Genomic DNA, 23,959 nt, shown 5'->3' on the forward strand with positions numbered 1-23,959 from the left:
AAAAAAAGCTTTAGTGTTTTATAGATATACAAGTTTCTGATTGGCATTATTTTGAGTTCTTTGAAAGCCGGTGCAGAGTGATCATATCTACTTCTATAAGACATAATTCTTATGAATGATTTCTGTAGGATAATTATTGGTTGTAAAGCTGCCTTATATGCTCCCCCCCAAACTTCCAGGCCATACTCAAAATTCGAGTTAATGAGAGCGAAGTAGATCCTTCTCATCAGTTCCGCATTACAAACAGTCCTAAGAAGATAAAATATCCTTACATATTTCAACAATTTTTTCTTGACATATCTCGTGTGTTCATGCCAACTGATTCTATTATCCACCCACACACCCAGGTACTTCATGCTCTTGACCTGTTCAAGGTCCATGCAATCGCAGTCAGCAAGTAAGGAGCATTTGATGTTATGGTACTTGAGTGGGGAGGGAAATTGGACATCTTTTCTTAGTTTGAATATGATAAATTTTGTTTTAGGACTCATTACCATCATATTCCGAGTGAACCACCATCTAAGTGCATTGACGTCGTTCTGCATGTCTTCTTGTAGTTCAGCTAATGAATTTGATTTATAAAGGAGTGCAGTGTCGTCAGCAAATGCAACCAAGTTTCCCTTGAAAGTACCATTACATAAGTTATTCACATAGATTAAAAAAAGTAAACCCGATAACACTGATCCCTGTGGTATTCCAATTTTCAATTCACTAAAATCACTGACTACACTGCTATTAACCTTAGTTTGCTGCAGTCTACCAGTGAGGTAGGATCTGAACCATTTGTGTGCAATGCCTCTTATTCCTGCTCGATACATATTATCTAATAAAATATCATGGTCAACCATATCATAGGCTTTCATGACGTCAACAAACAATGCAGCACATGACTTTCTTTCGTTGATACTATCATATACCCCTGACATCAGTTTCATGATTGCTGAACCTGTATTAAGCCTGCTCTGAAAGCCATATTGGTTTTTGCTAAAGAAGTTGTGCTGTTCCAGGAAATTCGTGACCCGGCTCTTAACAATTTTCTCGAGTATTTTAGAAAATACTGACAACAACGAAATTGGTCTATAATTTGTAGCCTGCATTCTGTTATTTTTTTTAAATAAGGGAATAACTACAGCTTTTTTAAACTCCGCAGGAAATTCACCCGTACTTAAACTTAGGTTAAATATAAATACTAGGACATCAATGATATAGTGTGCTATAGATTTTATTAGTGATGGTGTTATATTGTCGTATCCTGGTGATTTATTATTTTGGAGTTCTGATATGATGTTCAAGATCTCCACTTCGGTCGTCGGGTAGAAAAAGATCGAATTAATTATTCTATTGCTTTGGAAATTTTTCTCATACTTCTTGAATGCATTACTTATTTGATTATTATCACACATAATTTGTTCTCTTAAACCATCAGCTATAGTGCAAAAGTGATCATTAAACATTCGTGCTACTTCATTATCACATGTTATTAGGGACCCTGCTTCATCGCTGAGTGTTATAGATTTATTAATCTTCTTCTCACCAGTCAAGTCTTTAATTGTTGCCCATTGTTTTTTGCTGTTAGTCATATTCTTTTCAAGTTCAGCAGAGTAATATGCCTGTTTTTTAAATCTTATTTTGTTTATTAAGTTATTTCTTTGTATGTTAAATTCACGCTTAAGATTAGTATTTTCTGGCTGTTGCCTATACAATTTATACAATCTATTCTTCTTATCAATTTCATGTTTTAGCTCTACATTCATCCATGGTTTTAAAAGTTTTTTATTTTTTTTGTGTACTATAAGATTGATTAATACAACATTTAATTCTGTAAATAAATTTCTCTACAGCTTGTGAAACGGTAGGACATAAAAATATGTCACTCCAATCCACGTTTTCTATCAGTGCTATAAATTTAGTTTCTTCTACTCTTTTAGACTCATTTAATTTTTGATAGAGTTCCCTTTCATTCATTTTTATGCAAAGGACAGTCATCCAATGATCAGTTATAGATGTCTGAATAACTTTAGAACTATAACTTAGTCTACTATTAATTTTGTCTCTAACGAATGCGTGGTCAATGCAAGTTTTGGAAGTGTTAGTGACACGAGTGGGTTCATTGATTAGGGATTTAAATCCGAGACTAGCCATGTTAATTAAATAAGAATCAGAGTTCCTATTTTGTTCCAGGATGTTGAGGTTCATGTCATCTTTAATAATTAAATTAGAGTTTTTGATAAGCTTTATCGAAGTGACCAGTTCTCTAGTAAACGCTTCTTCGGAAAAGTTATGGTATCTGTAGATAGCCAGTAAGTCGATTTTTGTGTGAGATAACGATAACACTAAGTGCTTGCAATCTGCTGTAATCATATTGCAATCATTAAGACCAACACAAGACAGCCTATCCGATACATACACTGCCACTCCTCCTGCTCTATTTGAATTATTACACTTAAAATGAACCTCATAATTAGTCAAATAATACTGGCTTATCTCATTTTCGTCAACCCATATCTCGGTTAAAATTATTATGTCTGGTATCCTTTCTAAAACTTCGAGTTGGAGGCTGAAAGCATCAAAATTAGCTCTAAGACTACGAATATTTTGTTGTACAATTACAATGTTGTTATGCTGAGTGTAATTAAATATATCGTTACTTAGTTTAGTCATTGTAAGTTACAAGATTTATTATACAATAGGTAGTTTGATAACAAAAAACAAGCCTATGAAGCGTCACGGTAATTGATTCACCTGAAAACTTAATTATTTTGCAAAACCTTTTCATATCGCTAATTGTAATAGTTATACTATTTGGGCAATACACTGGAAAGCGCCGTATGGACTCAATACTAATACATCTTGTGAAATTATACGTCATGGGAAGAATATGCTGACTACATAAACTACCATTATGAATAAAAAGTGATTGCAAAGTGATCAAAGCAACCGCAATATTAGCTTGGTATCTATATACAATATGAACCAGTTGATAACAATTTTCAATTATGTAGTTAAACGCGTTAAATAGAATTAAACAGAGGGAGAAAGAGATCTTCTTAGCTGAAAAAATATGCAAAAATAGAAAAAACAAGTCAGACCTGAATGAAAATTGACAAATGAATAATTTATTAACATTCTGTAAAGCCCTAACCAATTCCCTAACCAATTCAATGCTGCTTATATCGCTCATATAATTCATGGAAAAATCTCTAGCGATATTAAATAGAGTTGAATTAAACGCAAAATATTCTAAGTTAATCATTCGAGGTGCTTTCAGTACTTTTATCAGCATTGATTATTGGCAATGGGCTTTGAGCTATCAAGTTTTCTAGTTGTTCGACTGACTTGAGTTCAATCACTGGGCTACCTTCCTTTTTTCTTATTAAAATTTTACAGTCTCTCACCCACAGGAAACGAAATCGATGCTCTTTATGTGCAGATCTGGCCAATGAGAAAAGTTTCCTCCTTGATGGTGATAGACATTCATTAATGTAGATCGGTTGATCCGTGTTACCACCGATGTGTCTGCTTGAAAAGTCATGCTTAACTCTCCTCTTTTGAAGCAGCGCGTTTTTGTCGGTTCTCCTGACGAATTTGACGACAACTGGAGCCGGCCCCTCTGGTCCAGCACGACCTATTCGGTGACATGTGTCGATGGAATCCTCCGTGATCTGACAGCCGAGAGCACCAGATATGCTACAAACCATCGAGGTGAGGTTTTCGTTAGTTTGCTGAGGCAGGCCCCGTATCTCGACCATATTAACTCTGGAATACTGTTCCAAATCTTCTACACGCTCCTTCAATTGAATGTTCTCCTTTTCTAAACTCACGACTCTCCTAGTTAAAGTCTCGATAGTGTTAAGACAGGTTTCAAATTTCTCGTTACGAGTCTCCTGTTTTTCCTTCAGCTCCTTAATCTCCGCATGACACGCCTCCAGTGAATTTCCCAAATCAGTCTCTATTTTTCTGAGTAATGAGATTACATCGGATAATGACGACACTGAAACGGTTGTCACCGGCGCCTCACTCGACATACTTTTTCGTCGCTCCAAGTTACACTCTCTACAGCGCCAAATTTGGTTATTGTCCGTCATATATTTAACGTCATTAGCATCAAGTCCAGCGCAGGTTGTATGCACTAGTCCCGAACACACGCCACAAGCAACCTTATCAAAGTTATGACCGCTTCGCACCGACTTAAAACAGATTTTACACGACATTTTAATAGTTGAAATTTAATTACTTTCCATACGAACAGTATAAAGTCAAGGCGAAACACAAAGCAAAATCAAATCACGCCCGAATTCACTGGTTCACTATTGCCGGTAGGATTTTAGAGATAACGGAGCGAAAACAAACGATGCTTTCTGCTTGAAGTTCAAACTGATACTCCTAACATCTGTCAGTCATCTTTCAATTTGTAATACAAAACTGTTTTGTTTTGTTTAAAAGTAGATTTATATTAACATCAATAACATCAAATTTTGGGTTTACACAATTGTTGATTATATTATAATTATTATAAAAGTTACATATATTTCGATGGGAATTAATCAATGAAGAATACCAGTCATTTAGCTCATTTTCAAAAGTTTTAGATATTCTCTTAATACCTATCGCTGAAATAATACAAGATTTTAAATAAAATAGAGTACTAGTCTTTGTTTTTTCCATATCTAACAAGTGCTTAGAAAATTCATCTGAATCAATATTGTCACTCTCTAGCATTCCATTGCTATTATATGTTTGAAGCGATATATTGAACTGAAGTATATTTATAAAATTTGATGAAGCCAAGTCACACCTTCAGACTTTATTATAATTTGCATATGATAGGATAATTATTGCAAACCAATATAACATTACAGTGAAAATACAAATTGATTTTAATAAATTGATTGAATATGAAATTTTGGTTTTAGTCATGCTATTATTTTCACTCATCAGATCCATTTTGTAATAACATTTTATGTCTGAACTTCTCAAAGCTCTGACTAAGACTGATAAATGCAAGTTTGATAAATACAAATATACAGTCTTTACTATATAGTAGAGTAAGAACTAACTATTGATCTCACACACATGTTTGAACATGCAAGTGAAGTGTTGATTCATTATTCAGTATATGCATTGTTGCTTAACCAGTCACCATCTTCTTATACATGTTCAAACATGTATGTGAAACAATGTTAACAGACTTTTTGCTTTTACTGTTCAATACAAAAAAGCATAAATATAAGTTCAGATCAGGAAAATCTTCACTCCTTAGTGATTCTTCAAGAAGGAAGCAACTACTATATAATAGTGTTACATAATCATCATCATCATCTTCATCATCACTATAACATCTTAGCAGGACTGTAGCAGTAATCAACTCTATCATTAATTGAAAGGTAAGTGAATAATCTACAAATTGAATTTTAACTCACTTTATTTCAAATCAAGAAATTTTGATACATTTTTTTTGTATAAAAACAGATGTGTCATATCAACACAGACATTAAGCCAAATTGAGAAATTTCAATAGAATTGTTTATATATATATATGACTACCTTTTTTCTGTTAATAAATTCAACTGTACTAAAACATATGAAAACAAAATAATGTGACATATCAACACAAACATTAAGCCGAATCAAGAAATTTTGATACAATATTGTTTATTCAGATGTGACTACCTTTTGTGTTATTTAATGCAACTGTACTCAAACATATGAAAACAAATAATGTGTCATATAAAAACAAATATTAAGCCAAATCAAGAAATTAAGTTACATATTGTTCTGGCCAGAGGACTCGAATTGTAGCGCCAGAATGCCAGACTGTAGTTCTGCCAATAGCAGGCTTGTGTTTGCGCCGGCGCAGACCATCCTGCCGCTTGGCATTGTGGATTTTTTTGAAAGTCTTCTGTCTTGTCTCGTCAGCCCATTCTTTTGCAAGAACAAATTTGTGTTTGTCTGTCATGTAATTTTCGATCGGAAATTTCTTGTAAATTGTTTGAGTGTCATGTGTGTGAATTATGAATATAACAGCATAAATAGTATTGAATTGAATTAATTTGAATTTATAAAGAATCCAGTTTGAGCTTTGTTCAAAACACAGTGCATAGCCTGCAAGTTGAACGCGAAAAGGCAGCCCGGAAGCAAGAACCTGTCTCTTTGAACTTCATTTCAAATCAAGAAATTTTGATACATTTTTTTTGTATAAAAACAGATGTGTCATATCAACACAGACATTAAGCCAAATTGAGAAATTTCGATAGAATTGTTTATATATATATATGACTACCTTATTTCTGTTAATAAATTCAACTGTACTCAAACATATGAAAACAAAATAATGTGACATATCAACACAAACATTAAGCTGAATCAAGAAATTTTGATACAATATTGTTTATTTAGATATGACCACCTTTTGTGTTATTTAATGCAACTGTACTTAAACATATGAAAACAAATAATGTGTCATATCAAACCAAATATTAAGCCAAATCAAGAAATTTAGTCAACATATCCTTTCAAGAGTTCAGGAGTAGTCTATTAAGGTAAGGTCGGTAACCATTACTGATACCTCCTTTCCTTTTATTATTATGTTCACTAGTCGATGTTTTGCTTTTAGTTTTAATTTAGATTTATTGAATGAATCTAAGTTTTTTTTATTCAATCAGCTTGAATATCTTTGTGAGAGGAATATGCTTATTTCTTTATTTTTTGATTCATTAAATGTAATATGTAACTATCCCCATCACCGTGTCTTTACAAATCTTGCCTTGATTATCGGGTATTCAAATGTGGTACATGGATTTTATGTAGATATACAGTGTTTGTTCACATATGAATGTACACAATTAATTTTTTAACTGAAAATGTTGCTTCATCCTCTTCTGAGCTTGATGAGGATGAAGATTTACTCACCCTTGAGACCGCAGCCTCCTTGACAGCAACAGGTCTATCAGTAGTTGGCTTGGAGACGGTAGGTGGAGAAATAGGTGTTTCAGAGGCTGCAGGTAAAGAAATAGATGTTTTGGAGATGACTGGCGAAGAAGTGGATGGTTCAGAGATGGTGGGTGAAGAAATAGGCATTTCAGAGACTGCGGGTGAAGAAATAGATGTTTTGGAGACGGCTGACGAAGAAGTGGTCAGTTCAGAGATGGCTCGCGAAGAAGTGGATGGTTCAGAGATGGTTGGTGAAGAAATAGATGTTTCAGAGGCTGTGGGTGAAGACGCAGTTGGTTCAAATGTTGGTGGTGAAGATGAAGTCGGTCCGGGAATGGTTTGCATCATCCCTAATCCAGGAAATGCTTGATTATAAAATTGAGGATTACTCCATATGTTATATGGGAATCCCCATGGTATTTGCAGTACTGTCGTTGGAGCTGGTGAACACACCATCTTTGGTGTGGCTGCAACACTTGTGTATGTTACTTGAAATTAAATAAAGATAATTTATAGTAGATCATTTACTAAGTTAAATGATTGGTAACTACTAAAAAGAATTAGATTTACAAATTCTATTTATCGATAACTAGCTTACCTGGTGAACTTCATTCTGTTGAAAAGTTCATGTATCTCATACCATATTTGACTTTATTTGCTGAATCATGAAATTTATCTAACAATCAATATTTTTATTTCAATACAGACTTCCTTTGTATTCTGTATTTCTAATTAAAACTTTAACACATTTAAATCTGAAACAAGTTTTTTTGTGTATATTTGAAATATAAAATAAATTTGGTATTTGTTATAGCATTAGATATTAACTACTAATTTAAGTTGAGAAAGAGTTATATTATTAAGTTAGTTCATGCATATAGTTTCAGTAGTTTATTGATTAAAACTTACCATTGGCTGATCCATAGCAACATTCTTGGTCAAATCAATAGAGTTAGTAGACAAAATTTTCATCAGATGAACACTATGATTCAAATCAAAACTTTGCTGCTTTTATACTAAAAATTTTCTCCTTCTACACTCTGAAATCTGATGGTGGGATATTGTCTTCCATAATTCTGAATTGGAAGGGGTGTATTTCAATACCTTGGTGAAAATAGCAAGGCTAACACATTCTTGTTCTTAAATTAGAAGGTGTATATGTTAATGTTACTTGTAAGTGCTGTTAAGCTCATGTACCGAATTTCCTGTCTTTTATGATATACATGATTAGACTGCATTCAAGTAAAGTGCATCTAACAAAGAAGTTGATATTGTTTGTCTCTTTTCAATGCGAAGTTGAAATCATTGACACAGATGCGCTCACCTCGCTTTGCATCTAATACAAAGAAAACCAGAAATCAGCTAACCAGAAATGGGGGAAATGGGAAAAATTTATTCTCTTCCCATTTACAATAACATATAAATAAAATCAATCGTATGTAACCCGATTTCTCATTTATTCATTAGACTTGATAGTATAAATAACTGTTTAGAATATCGTATAGCTTTGTCACATTGACAAGTCTCACATCATACATTAATACTTACACTATTTCTTATTCAACTAAAGCTTCAGTAATTTCAACTATTTTCATATTTATATTCGCAGTAAGACTGACTATTGAGAATCAGCAATAATCAACAACATATACACAATTCTGTAACGAAGCAACTGGCTGCTACAGCAAGTCAATAACAACACTTCTCTCGTCATCACATTTAGCAAGAGTCAGAGAGAATTGAAGAGAGTTTCTACTCAGCTCCGAGAGACAGTTTGGACTTAGCGAGAGAATCTACTCAACTCCAAGAGATAGTTTCCACTTCAGTATTAACAAACACCTGGCGCGCACGTGTTATCACTTCATTGACACAACAGTCTCAAAGGGTGAGTGTTGAAATGATAGATTTTAAAATTAAGCAGGTCACTGCTATCAATAGCAATATTATCAGATATAGAATAAGCTTTAGAAATAATGAAGTAGATGAAACTCTAATTTTTAATCAACTAAAAGATAGAATTTTTAATATATTACTTAATAAATCTACAAGGTTTTTTGGCTCTATAAGATGGTATCTTGCTATTAAAGTCAATCTGATGAAACTTCCAACATTAAATGATGATGGAGAACATCAAGTAAAAGCTGGTGTTACTTTCCACAGTGCATCACAGAATATTATTAATATTGATGAGAATATTGAAGAGTTAGATGATCAATTCATTTTGGTTGTAATAAAATATATAACTCATTGGATAAATATATTTCAGAAGGTTCTGGATGGTGTATTTCAAGAATAGAATATCTCGACATCAACTTTATGAGATATAATCTAATTTATGGCTCAAATTCAAGTTACATAAAAACACCAAAGGAGATTTTACAAAAGAAAGCTATCATTAATAGTGAGAATTCGGATTATAAATGCTTTGTTTGGTGTATTTTAGCTTATCTACACTATGGTGAGTGTAAGTGTAATTTCATATCAGCAACAACAGGAAGGTGACCTTTGCAGGATTCTCATACTGCAGAGATGATGGATGTGTGAAGAGATTCAGAGTTACAGAGGGCTGTTCAGGAGACCCTGCTCTACTAATATCTATCTACAGTGCTGCTTTTCGGGATACTGTACAAACTGATGGAGTATGCAGCATTTCAGAACGAGAGGAAAGGTCAGCAGAGGTCTATCAGGAGACCACAAAATATAGAAGAGGATTTTCAATGACTAATATATATATTCTGTTTTATAATGGAAGATAAATGTATATGGGAAGAATAAAAATATGGTTTTCTTTTCTCTACCCACTACATACAAAAAAATATATCCTCTGGTTCTGTTGATACTGACCTTTAATACTTACCTTTACTGCCTTGGATTCGAACCTGGAACCTCCAACTTGGGAAGCTGACTTGCTAACCACTACACCATAGAGGATTTATGTTTAAAGACTTAAATTATATAGAATATGATACTTCTTCATACTAATGATAACGAAGAATTGAGAAGTGAGTCATGATGGGGTGGCATTGTCATAGACCTGTTGACAAGGAAGGTTATCCCCACCACTTTTCTCTGTTTGGTATAAGATGGCTTCTCAGCACTGAGAGGTATTCCGTCTACTGCGACATGTTGTCAAACAGTGAGCTATGTCTGCGGGATGCAGTGATTGAGCTTGAGGAGGAGGAACTACATAGTCATGGTATTATCTCGTTGACAGATTTTTTCAACAATGCAGGACATTTGAGTTCAGAGTTTAGAGTCCAGAGTCCAGAGTCCAGGGTCCAGAGTCCAGAAGTCTAGAGTCCAGAGTCCAGAAGTCCAGAGTTCAAAGTCCAGGGTCCAGAGTCCAGAGTCCAGAAGTCTAGAGTCCAGAGTCCAGAAGTCCAGAGTTCAAAGTCCAGGGTCCAGAGTCCAGAGTCCAGGAGTCTAGAGTCCAGAGTCCAGAAGCCCAAAGTTCAGAGCCCCAAGTTCAGAGTTCAGAGCCCCAAGTTCAGAGTTCAGAGCCCCGAGTTCAGAGTTCAGAGCCCCGAGTTCAGAGTTCAGAGTGTTCAGAGTTCAGAGTTCATATAGGTAAGACCTATGCTTTATCACCTTGTATCACCTTGCTATGCTTTCTACGAAGGCTGTTTCAATGACCCCACTCCACCTCCCCAGTCACATGACCAATGGCCATGCCCACCAGTCATTATCAGCATCTACTTCCTGTTCCAACAAGTCTGTATGACGTCATCTCTCAACTATGCCTATACAACTCAATAATGTTTCCACTGTAGGGCTGAGAGTGAGAGAGTGACAGATAGTGAGAGAGAAAGAGAGTGAACAGTGAGTGATCAGTGAGTGATCAGTGATTGAACAGTGACTGAACAGTGACTGAACAGTGACTGAACAGTAACTGAACAGTGACTGAACAGTGACTGAACAGTAACTGAACAGTGACTGAACAGTGACTGATCAGTAATTGAACTGACTGACCGACCACTGAGTGGACGACCCAATTATGTCATACAGACATGATGGTCCATGTGACAGGAGGAGTGAGGGTCATTGAGAATGTCCATGTTAAATAAGTCAAGTCTAAACACAGAGGAGGTGGAGTGGGAGTCATTGAAAATATCTATCTTTAATGCCATTTTGATCTCTAGAGCAGCATGGCCATGTTGATCTAGAATCTCCCATGGACATCTTGATCTAGTAGGTCTACCATGGACATATTCATCTGGTGTGATCTCATTACTACACAAAAATCACACACATGTACTGGCGGCACGACTGCACAAGTCACAATGTCCCACTCCTTGCAGAACAACTCCTTTTTTAGCCTCTCAGTTAAAGATCCCCAGTGATTTTCCATTTATTCCTGATTTTATTTTTTTTTTATTCAATTTTGATTTTTTATTATTTATTCTTTGTTTTTTTTTTAATTTTTTATTTATTTATTTTTTTTTAAATTTTTTTTTATTTATTAATTTTTTAATTTTTTTTATTTATTTTTTTTGACTTGGATGACCTTGAGGTTAGGTCTGATCAACTTGGGTGACCTTGAGGTTAGGTCTGATCAACTTGGGTGACCTTGAGGTTAGGTCTGATCAACTTGGGTGACCTTGAGGTTAGGTTTGGTCAACTTGGGTGACCTTGAGGTTAGGTTTGGTTGACTTGGGTGACCTTGAGGTGAAGGTGGGTTCTGGCACACTTGTGTGCCAGAAATCGCCTTTTTATACTACTAAAATAGCATACCAAATTGTAAGGAACTACACAAAGGTAAGTTTTCATATGAATTGGATTGAAGCAAAACAACATAATTTGACCAAAGATCAGGTGGGTGATCTTATAACCAAAAAAATTGGATCATAGATCTATGCTGATGTTTCAAAACCACCAACTTAGAATTGTCATGCACACTCCAATCTTTAATGGTTTTTACTATGCAGGTGGCCTGCTACAAAATTACAACACATGTCATTTCATTTATAGATATGCTCAACAGTTTTCAATGTGGGAGACTGCTGTCTGACACATGCACAGTTAAAAGAAGGGGAGAGAGAGAATATTTATAGAAGTTAACAAGGAGTATCAGTTGTGATTAATCACTCAAAGCAGCAACAGCAAGGTTGAAATATACCCCATTGAAGCATTGGACGATGTTTTTCATTTTGGTTGGTTCTTTGTTGAGAATATAAAATTTGGTGATGACCATTTGATCTATATTGATTCAGAAGGTGACTTTAAAAGAATGGTAAAATCCCCACAGTGATATAGGCCTAATCTATAACTGATGTGTGTCTGTGTATAATTGGATATGCTGGCTCATTCTAATTATATATATATAGTTTGTAATAAAAATAAAAACAGGAGACATTAATAGATTGAAAACACTTAAAAACTTACATTAGAAATGGGGAAATTTTTGGAGACTGAGTGATATGATAAACCATATGTTTTCGTTGTCATTGATTCATTCATAAATATCAAATGTTGTTGATCCGTTACTAGTAGAAAGTCATGTTCAATTTTATTTGATTAAAGCTCTACAAATGAAGAGTTTACTTATTTCAATTTAATCAAATAAAATTGAACATGACTTTCTACTAGTAACGGATCAACAACATTTGATATTTATGAATGAATCAATGACAACGAAAACATATGGTTTATCATATCATTCTACCCGGCTAGATTTTCGTGTTATCTTAGGGGCAAGATGACGGAGCGACACAGTGGACTCTTGTCCATCAGGGCGACGAATGTGAGCATACTCTGGGTTTGCCTCAATCAATTCAACTTCTTCTACTGATGAATCTTGCTTTGAATTCCGGTTCATTGATCACTACTATTCTGAACTAAAAAGATGAAGCTTATCATGTAACTTCACTAGAGTGTCAGCCGAAGAAAACAAAAACGAGCATATTAGAGATGCTCTTGTTTCAGGGTTATGTTCTATTGAAATTAAAGAGAAACTTTTTCAACAAGGAGATTTGAGTCTACAAGAAACCGTTTCCCAAGCACGTGTTCTTGAATCCGCAAAAACATATGCCGACTCCTTTAAAAGTACTTGTTATACAAACTCTGTTGAAGAAAATAAAAACATAAGCTTGAGTGAATCTTTCTCAGATGTTAATGCTGTAACCCAAAATCGACAGGCAATTGTAGAGAAATCCGTTCAATGCCAACGTTGCGGATATAAAAAACACTCAAATTCTCAAGAATGTCCTGCAATAGGAAAGACTTGTCATAAATGTTCCCGAATTGGACACTTTTCCCATGTGTGTAAAAGTAAAACGCTCAAAGAAAAACTAACTACGTCAACTATTACTGCAGCTGGTATAGCCAGTAATCTTTCTAAAGCTACAATTATTGTTTCGGTGAATGGAATAAATACACCAGCTCTTATTGATACCGGAAGTGTTGCCAGTTTTATTGATGAAAAATTTGCAAAAACAAATAAATTTAAAACTGCATCAGATTCTTGTTTTATAAGATTTGCATCTGTTCAACATAACACCGCTACAAAAGCATGTGTTTATAGCAATATTGTGTACAAAGGAAATGAATACAACAATATTAAACTCTTGGTATTAAAAGAATGCTGTTGCAATGTGATACTTGGTCACGATTTTTTGATGAATCACTCTACAATAAGTTTAGCATTCAATGGTAATAAACAGCCTCTTGTAATAGATAATAATTCTACAACCACACCACCCTTGAAAGATTGCCTCTTGGTGGAGGCCATGATAAAACCATGTTCCCTTTTCAATGACTTGACTCCCGATTGCCACCCAATAACTACCCGATCCAGAAGACACCCACAATATGACTATGAATTCATGAAGAATGAGGTCAATCGCCTCCTTACAGAAGGAATAATTGAGGAAAGCCAGTCCAGTTGGCGTGCCCAGCCTTTCATTGTAACCAATGGACAGAAGAAACGAATGGTCATAGACTATTCACAGACTATTAATAAATTCACAAATTTAGACGCATACCCTCTCCCATTGATCGAAGATCTTGTAAACACAATTGCCAAGTACAACATTCTTAGTACTGTAGATTTCAAGTCAGCTTACCATCAAATACCGATTCTTGAGAATGAACGACATTACACTGCCTTTGAAGTAGGCCGAAAACTTTATCAGTTCAAACGAATACCATTCGGAGTAACCAATGGAGTAGCTGCCTTCCAACGTACAATAAACGGACTTATGGAATGAGAGAATTTGAACGACTGCTTTGCCTATTTGGATGATGTTGTCATTTGCGGTTCAGATCAAGAAGAACATGACAGAAATCTTAAGAAATTTCAACAAGTAATTGAATTGTATGGCTTGACTATAAATGAAGAAAAATGTAAATTTTCAAAAAAATCATTGAAGTTCCTTGGGTATGAGATAAAACATGGAGAAATTAAACCTGACCCAGAACGCCTTGCACCACTCATGAACTTTCCACCCCCAAGAAATGCTAAAGAAATGAAACGACTCATGGGATTACTGGCTCATTACTCCCGATGGATTAAAAACTTTTCTCAAAAGATTCACCCCCTTGTCCACATACAGAAATTCCCTCTATCTCAAGATCAGATGGAAACTTTGGAATTGTTGAAAAATGAAATTGCTTCCGCGGTACTGCTCTTTGTTGATGAAAATGTACCATTCATAATTGAGACAGATGCATAAGATTTTGCAATTGGTGCAACATTAACACAAAATTCTCGACCAGTAGCCTTTTTCTCACGAACTTTGTCCCAAAGTGAAACCAGGCACTCAGCTGTTGAGAAAGAAGCCTATGCCATTGTGGAGTCTATAAGAAAATGGAGACACTATTTACTACGAAAACAATTCACTTTGATCACTGACCAAAAATCAGTCACATTCATGTTTGGCACTCAACACAATAGAAAAATAAAAAATGAAAAGATACAAAGGTGGCGCCTAGAATTATCTGAATACAAATTCAACATAGTCTACAGACCTGGAAAAGAAAATGCACCAGCTGATGCACTCTCTCGTATATGTATTACAGCTGGTTGTTCAACATTGAACTCAGCTTTGGCAAAATACCATGATGAACTTTGTCACCCTGGTGTAACTCGATTCTACCACTGGCTCAGAATGAAAAATCTCCCCTATACTGTAGATGATGTAAGGAAAATTTGCTCCAATTGTGCAATTTGCTCTGAAATAAAACCACAGTATATGAAGACAAAAGGAAATCTCATAAAGGCAACAAAACCTTTTGAACGAATTAATATGGACTTCAAAGGACCCGTACAATCAAAAACAAGAAATAAATACCTACTGGTGATGGTTGATGAGTACTCAAGATTCCCTTTTGTATTTCCTTGTCCAGACATGACTGCGAGAACAGTCATAAATTGCCTGGTCTCATTAATATCAATGTTTGGCCTTCCAAGCTATATTCACACAGACAGAGGAACATCCTTCATGTCAACTGAGTTGAAGAGCTTTCTTGGCTCAAAAGGGATAGCAACTAGTAGATCAACGCCTTACAATCCAAGAGGGAATGGTCAAGTAGAGCGATATAATGGAATTATATGGAAAGCAATAACACTAGCTCTAAGATCACGAGGACTTGATTCAAATCGATGGGAGGAAGTGTTGCCTGATGCACTTCACTCTATCCGATCTCTTTTGTGTACTACAACAAATTGCACCCCTCATGAACGAATGTTCCTACACATGAGATCCTCAACAAATGGACAGTCACTACCATCTTGGCTAATGAGCCCAGGACCAGTTTGGCTGAAGAAAATGAACCGAAATTCAAAGCAAGATTCATCAGTAGAAGAAGTTGAATTGATTGAGGCAAACCCAGAGTATGCTCACATTCGTCGCCCTGATGGACAAGAGTCCACTGTGTCGCTCCATCATCTTGCCCCTAAGATAACACGAAAATCTAGCCGGGTAGAATGATATGATAAACCATATGTTTTCGTTGTCATTGATTCATTCATAAATATCAAATGTTGTTGATCCGTTACTAGTAGAAAGTCATGTTCAATTTTATTTGATTAAAGCTCTACAAATGAAGAGTTTACTTATTTCACTGAGTCTCCTTTCTCAACCGAGCACAAACTGCAGTTATGAATCCAATGGTCATGTGACCACAGAGTATGCATGGAGACTTAATTGTAGCAGCAGAGACCACAGTTATGTGGTGCAGATGGATGGAGAGAAAAAGGGTACAGATTCAGGGGCCATTATGGGGTATTTGGGGGGGCAGTTACAAATGGGATATTTAAGATTTGAGTGAGTTTTGAATAAGGAAAGGTGTATCTTATGAATTGATAGAAAAGAGGAGATTTAGAATTAGAAATCAAAAAAGAATTAGACTAAAATTGGAGAAAGGAATTGTAGAATTGAACTTGAATGAAATTTATTTTTCATTTTTATTGAACATTGTATATATATATATATATATATATATATATATATATATATATATATATATATATGATAGCTGTGAAATTTATTATGATATGATGAAATTTATTTCAATTTAATTGAACAGTTGGTAGCTATGGTACTATTGCTGTCTGTTGAGACCAGGACTGGAAGCAGCTCCAAACACCCAAATAAAAGCCAATTCTTCCATCTTGACATCTATGGAGGGGGCTATGGGAGGGAGGGTGGTAAGGACTTTGACTTTGAAGCATTGGTCAAAGTTCTTGTTGTGCTCAGAGCCATGGGTAGGGATGGGTAGGGAAGTTTTATTTTTGAATGAAGCCCTGTGATTGTTGATCCAGAGGTTTAGGGCAGTGGTAAATTCACCTATGTAGAAGGCAGGACAGAAGTTGCAGGAAAGGAGGTAGATGCAATTTTTGGAGATGCAATTACTGGATTGATGGATTTGGTGGGTGTAGTTGGTGATAGGACTGGTAAAGGAGATGGAAGAATCAGTGATAGGACAGGTTTTACAGTGGGGGCGTTTGCAAGGTAGGGTACCAGGTGGAGTTGGGATTTCATCAGAGGTGAGTGATTTGTTTTTACTGAGCATTTTCTTGAGGTTGGGAGGTTGCTTATAAATGAGGGTGGGTGGTTGCTGGAAAAGGTGTTTGGTAGAGGGATTGGAGGAGACGACATGGAATAGATCTTTAAGGACAGGTTTGAGGTTTTCAATTCCAGGGATGTAGGTGGTACAGAGCTTTGGAGTTTGTGGGATTTGGGAATTTTTCGTGGTTGGATTAGTGCCAACTCTCAAAGTGTAGGAACTGTTGAGTGTGGGTGGATTTGGTGAAAGTATTGGTGGATAAGGTATTGGAGTTGGAAAGGATTACATTGACATCTGGGAAGTTGATGGAGGATTCAGAAATATTCCAGGTGAAGAAGACAGAGTAGTTGGAGTTGAGTTGATTGAGGAAGTGGGAGAGGGTATCATGTCCATGAGGCCATATGAGGAATATGTCTTCAATGAAATGGAGCCATATCAGGGGGTTATAGTGTTTGTTTGGAAAGGAAATCTTGTTCAAGGAGGCCCATGAATAGGTTTGCATAGGATGGTGCCATCCTGGTGCCCATCACTGTACCCAGGGTTTGCAGATAATATTCATCTTCAAACCTGAAGGCATTGCTGGTGAGCACCAGTTTGGCAAGGTTTACTAGGAAGGAGGTTGAAGGGGTGGAGGGTGTGTGTCGTGAGGAAAGGAGATGCTCAAGGGATTTTAAGCCTTCTGAATGGGGGATGGAAGTGTAGAGGGAGGCTACATCAATGGTAACAAGGAGTTGTTGGTCAGTTGAAGGGTTGTGTTTCTTAGGATATCTATGAAGTGGAAGGAGTCTCTGATATGAGAGGGTGAAGAGGCAACAATGGGTTAAAGGTGGAAATCAACAAGGGCAGGGATTCGTTCAGTTGGGCTATTTATGCTTTCTGATTTTTTTGTATTTTTTGAATACAGTCACATATGGCACATCTTCAGCACCCTATCTTGCGACACACACTCTTAATCATTTAGCTGATGTTGGTTGTCAACCTGGTTCACCAGTTTTTAATGCCATTCACAAAGATTTTTATGTTGATGACTTGATAAGCGGTTCAAGTTCACTTCCAGCAGCAATTGATCTTGCTCAACAACTTCTTTCTACACTCAACAACGGAAAATTGGAACTCAGGAAATGGTTGTCCAACTCACCTGAATTGTTAGCTACAATTCCATCTCATTTGATTGAGACAACTACGTCCAAGCCTCTTTCTGATTCTAACAACAGTGTAGTTAAGGCACTTTGTCTCATAGGGAATTCAGCTTATGATCAACTTATCATTTTATCCAGTGTTGCTGATGTCATGCATAAAACATCTTTCACAAAAAGAGAATTGCTATCTCCAGTATTTTTGATCCACTTGGTTTAATTTCTCCTGTTGTTATTCTCCCTGAATTATTGTTTCAAAAATTGTGGCTTCACAAATTGGACTGGGATCACAAACTCCCACCAGAACTTTTAACCAAATGGTTGAGTATTCTTCATGAATTACCCAATATTTCAAATATTTCAATTCCATGTTGTGTACTACCACAGAATACAGATGTCATTCTTGAATTGCTTGCATTTTCCGATGCTAGTGCTACTGCATATGGCGCTTGTGTATAATATGTTTGCAGTTCCTCTCCTGGTCGTGTTCAGGTTAGATTATTCACCTCCAAATCTGAAGTAGCTTCTATTAAACCCTTGCTTACCATTCCTTGCTTGGAACTTCAAGCTGCACTTTTATCTGCGAAGCTAGTTGTCAAAACTTATCATCGTTGTATTCAACATGATGGAGTTCAATCCACAATGACGTCTCTACAGCAACAATATTGGATCTTGTCTACTCGGCACACTATCAAATCAGATCTCAAATCTTCCAGACTTTGTTTTCGTTTTTCAAAATTCCATGCAGAACAGATTATGGGTCAATTACCCCCTCTCAGAATTCAATCAGATTTTCCATTTTACAATTCTGGTATTGATTATGCGGGTCCTTTCTCTTTGCGTATTGGTACTGCGAAATCTCGCACATTTTCAAAAGCTTATTTAGCTCTATTTCTGTGCATGGTCACCAAAGCTGTTCATGCTGAAGTTCTGTTGGAATTAACAACAAAGGTATTCATTGCTTCTTTAGTACGTTTTTTAGCACATTGTGGCATACCACATTCGATGTATTCAGACAATGCAACTACATTTGCTGGTAAGACCAATGAGTTACAGGAACTTCATCAATTTTTTGAATCAGAGAGAACACAGAGAGAAATTTACAACTACACTTCAGTTTTGAATATTGCTTGGCATTTTATTCCCCCACGAGCACCTTCGTTCAGCAGACTCTGGGAAAATGCACTTAAAAACTTCAAGAAAATTTTTAAGACTGTAACTTTCAAAAAAATTTCAAATTTTGAAGAGATGATCACCTTTTTTGCGCAAATTAAAGCAATTTTGAATCCGTGACCTCTCATCCCGCCTTCAGAAGACCCTAGAGACCTTCAATACTTTTCTCCTGGTCACTTTCTGGTAGGCCGTCCTCTGACTGCCCTTCTATTTCAAGATCCACCTACTACACATCTTGACAACAGATCAAGATGGCGTCAACTTTAGAAAATCATGCAAGACCTGTGGGATCAGTGGTCTAAAGAGTATCTTGTTACATTGCAACATAAGAACAAATGGCTGTCTGAAAACAACAACATTGTAGTCGACACACTTGTCTTACTCGAAGATATTGGGACTGCTGCTTCGACTTGGAGACTTGCTCATGTCATCGAGACACATCCTGGAAACGACGGTAAAGTCTGTGTTGTCACTGTTCAGACAACTCAAAGCAAATTCAAACGAGCTATTACTAGCCTTGCACCCTTCCCTCAGGATGAGGATGATTAGTTTATTCTATATTCATCATTTTTGCACTTATATATTTGTAACATGTTTGCACCTCTTTATATTTGTCCTTTTGGATCTTTTATCACTTTTGTATTTTTGACATCTTTGTCATTTTGTATCAATTCTCATTGTTGTATATTGCATCTCCTGTATTGAGATTGCACTTAGTCCAGGTTTTTTGTATTTGTTCGGCCCTTGTTCTTTTGACTTGCCACTTTGTCTTACTGGACATTCGATCCTAACATAATTTTTTGCATTTTTCACTTGGGACTCACTTTGCTTCACTGCTACCATGATACCATGAACATATCTAATGGTTCTCTTGTCTTCCACCTCAGCTTGTTTACAACTTCATGAACTTTCAAACCTCGTACTTTCAAATCTTCCAGGATCATTTCTGTACTACAAGAGTGATGAAGCTTTTTAATCATCACTCTTATTGGTCTCGACTGTTTATCTTCATAGGAGTGCCAGTTGAGCCCATCTCCAATCAATTCTCTGGTAATATTCCGGTAAGTTTCTGAATCAACTGCATTTACTTCAAATGTTTCTTTACTTAACAGTTTTATCCTAAATTTGTCAGCTGGTGACACTTTTTTCAAACTCGTAAGAAGTACATTCAGATTCTTAATACCATCCACAATGATTGGCGGTGGTGGCATTTCTTTCTTTTTCCTCTTCTCCTCCTCACTGATTGGTTTTTCCACAGGAGTGATTTTATTATTCAAATTTTGTTGCTTTTTTTTGCAGATTCATTTTTGAGTTCTGGCGATGGGGTGCTAAGCTTCCTCTTCTTGGTAGCCCGCTTAGTATGAGTTCTGATCCATTCAGTTTCTTGAGCCAATTCTTCTTCATTTGTCGAGTAGTTCTCAGTAGGCTGTGGGCTATGGATCTTTTTCTAAATATTGAGAAATCTTTTTTCCAAATCCTGCATTTTTTGCAAGAGTTCAGCGTTGCTTCTCTCTAGCTCCTTCCTCTTCTCATCAGATTCCTTCCAGGCGATGAAAAGTACCTGCTCAGCTGAAGATTTGAGTTTATTTGCTTTGATGTATTGATCCGGTAAACACTGGATTTCTGGTGTATTTGCCATGTTGTTGATGTCCATGCTCTCGTTAGTGGCTTCCTTTCCTTCTTGCTCTGATGCAGGAAAACTTGTTGGCTTCACTAAGTCGGACATAGTGCGATTTCACTACCATACATTTCAAACAGCACTCATAATCAACACTCACATACACGAAAACGCGAACGGAGCTATATTACCACCGCGAAAAGCAGGTCGCTTCGCTTGCATAAAATACCACGGTTGACGACCGATACTCGATGCAATATTTTTGTTCCACTTTTAATCACGAACAAACTGCTGACTCACTACTTCTACACTACACTATTACTACTCCACTATACGTCCGTTCTCTACGAGTTCTAGCGCAATACTGACCTCTCATCCCGCTTTCAGAAGACTCTGGAGACCTTCAATACATTTCTCCTGGTCACTTTCTGGTAGGCCGTGCTCTGACTGCCCTTCTATTTCAAGATCCGCCTACTACACATCTTGACAACAGATCGAGATGGCGTCAACTTCAGAAAATCATGCAAGACCTGTGGGATCAGTGGTTTAAAGAGTATCTTGTTACATTGCAACATAAGAACAAATGGCTGTCTGAAAACAACAACATTGTAGTCGACACACTTGTCTTACTCGAAGATATTGGGACTGCTGCTTCGACTTGGAGACTTGCTCATGTCATCGAGACACATCCTGGAAACGACGGTAAAGTCTGTGTTGTCACTGTTCAGACAACTCAAAGCAAATTCAAACGAGCTATTACTAGCCTTGCACCCTTCCCTCAGGATGAGGATGATTAGTTTATTCTATATTCATCATTTTTGCACTTATATATTTGTAACATGTTTGCACCTCTTTATATTTGTCCTTTTGGATCTTTTATCACTTTTGTATTTTTGACATCTTTGTCATTTTGTATCAATTCTCATTGTTGTATATTGCATCTCCTGTATTGAGATTGCACTTAGTCCAGGTTTTTTGTATTTGTTCGGCCCTTGTTCTTTTGACTTGCCACTTTGTCTTACTGGACATTCGATCCTAACATAATTTTTTGCATTTTTCACTTGGGACTCACTTTGCTTCACTGCTTTTGCTCCATATTGTCCCAAGGCCGGGACCTTTATGTTAGATCTCATGTCCACATTTTGGCATCGTCATTCGGATGTTTTTGTCAGTTCACCTCTTGTTGGTCACACTTTGTCATTTTGTGACTCATTGATCTAAATATTGATTTCTTGTCTTTGGCTTACGTGGACACAGTCAACAGCCTCATTCATCTTTAGTATCTTTTCAATTTATTATTTGCTTTTGGATATTGTTGATTATTATTCATTGCTTTTATCAATTTAATCTTCGAATTGGATTATTGTATTTGCTGCTAGCATTTATTTTTCTACTTTGTCATCATGTGGCTATACCGGAAATTGTGGTAACATTCTTCCTTGTCCTTTCTCGTTGTCACTGAAGCATTGAGTTTGGTCCATCATGTCTTCTCATTCAATTTAAAGTTTTATTTCAATTTTCACCTATTAAAGTTTTGATTTTGTGTCAAAATGGTTTCATCGTTCATCCTCGTCATAATGAGACATCAATCTCAGGAATCGCTCAAATTATCAATTTTTGGACATTTCAACTTCGGTTCCTCGTGGTCATTTTGCATCTTAAATTCATAACTTATGAATTTAAAGCTTCATCCATCTATATTGAACTCTTGTTCACTTATGGCATCACCGTGATGTATTTCAATCAATTTCTGTGAATTTGGAACTGTTTTTTTCTCACATTTCATCACAATCATTCGTCGGCACTCCCGACAGAGAATAGGTAAATTCTCTCATGGCATTAACATGGAGTTAATGTATTTCAACAGCACTATGTTCACCAACTAGTGACCTTCACCATTCATTGTTTATGAACAGTTCCAAATTCTAGATAATCACATCAATTTGCGGTAATCTTTGAACTCTTGTATCCACTTTCAATATGTTTTATTGTTTTGGTTACACCTAACCTACATGTCCGCTTAGTCTCAAATCGCGCCAGCAACAGTTCCACGCCGCTACTTGGTCACCGGTACGACATCATATTTTTCTATACTTCATCATTCAACATTTTGATCTTGTAACCAGCTAAGATCCAACTTTATGGTCTTGTAAAGGCACTAAGACCCAACTGTACAATGGCCTTGCAGTGCAATTAAGGTCCAACACAACGATCCTTTCTTGGATACAGGATGGCTCAGGAGAGCTAACATATCTCTTGGATTCACTGGAGTCAAGGAGACGTTCTTGGTCTGCGTTTTGCATGGTCCTAAAGATGAGTCACATCCTTTTTCAATTTCATGTATTTGTAGTTCACTTTTCAGAGGCATTTGTTAACGTAATTTGTCACTTTGTTTCACTCCATTTATTTTTTTACACATATCGTCCTTTGAAAGTCTTCAATGCTATGACAGCATTCTTAGCATTTCACAATTTAACTAGGTTAAGTTTTTACTTACCTGCGTCTCAAGTCCGCTTAGATTAATGCAATCTTTGAACTCACTGGTTTTCAGCATTCGATTGCATATTGACATTTCAACATTTGCATATTCTTATATTTTTCAATAAGGCGGATTCATCTGTCCTTCTACAGCATACACGGCAATCACAGTTATTGTCTGTGTTTATCTCAGCTATGATAATATTTTGTATGTCTTGAGATCTTAATTATTGTCATTTTGATTTGGCAATCTCAATCTCTTTTATCTCATGTTGAGACCGACTGTCTTTTCAATATCAACTTACAATTTCACTCTTTTGTGTTACCAAGCAGATAGTCAAGCTTAGGTTATCTTTTCAAGCAATATTAGTCATTTAGAATTTTTATCTTTGAAATCAATTTCACTTATGACATTATTCAAACATATTGAGAGTTAGTCAACTGTTTAGTTTCAGAAAATTTACTCAATTATCAAATAATTATATTCAAATTCTATTCATTCAAATTGAATATTACTTATTCAATTTATTCACTGTCTGTTCAAATCATGTTTAATAGTCATTTATTTCAATACCTAACTTTGATTCAACTCTTCTTATCATTCAATTGTTTATCAATT

General features: G+C 36.1%; 1 protein-coding gene and 1 long non-coding RNA gene across 2 annotated transcripts; one reads left to right on the top strand and one right to left on the bottom strand.

Annotated features, from left to right (window-relative positions):
• Window positions 1–3,245: 3,245 nt before the first annotated feature.
• LOC111052306 lies at window positions 3,246–4,211 on the bottom strand. The gene has a single exon (XM_022338942.1). The coding sequence runs from the start codon at window positions 4,209–4,211 to the stop codon at window positions 3,246–3,248; it is 966 nt and encodes a 321-aa protein (XP_022194634.1).
• A 1,060-nt stretch (window positions 4,212–5,271) lies between these two features.
• On the top strand, window positions 5,272–9,657 carry LOC120354977. Its single transcript, XR_005573349.1, has 3 exons — window positions 5,272–5,384; window positions 8,540–8,815; window positions 9,374–9,657. It is a non-coding gene; the product is annotated as an uncharacterized LOC120354977 (long non-coding RNA).
• The last annotated feature ends 14,302 nt before the right edge of the window (window positions 9,658–23,959 follow it).

Source organism: Nilaparvata lugens, chromosome X, assembly GCF_014356525.2.
Source record: "Nilaparvata lugens isolate BPH chromosome X, ASM1435652v1, whole genome shotgun sequence".
Taxonomy (NCBI): domain Eukaryota; kingdom Metazoa; phylum Arthropoda; class Insecta; order Hemiptera; family Delphacidae; genus Nilaparvata; species Nilaparvata lugens.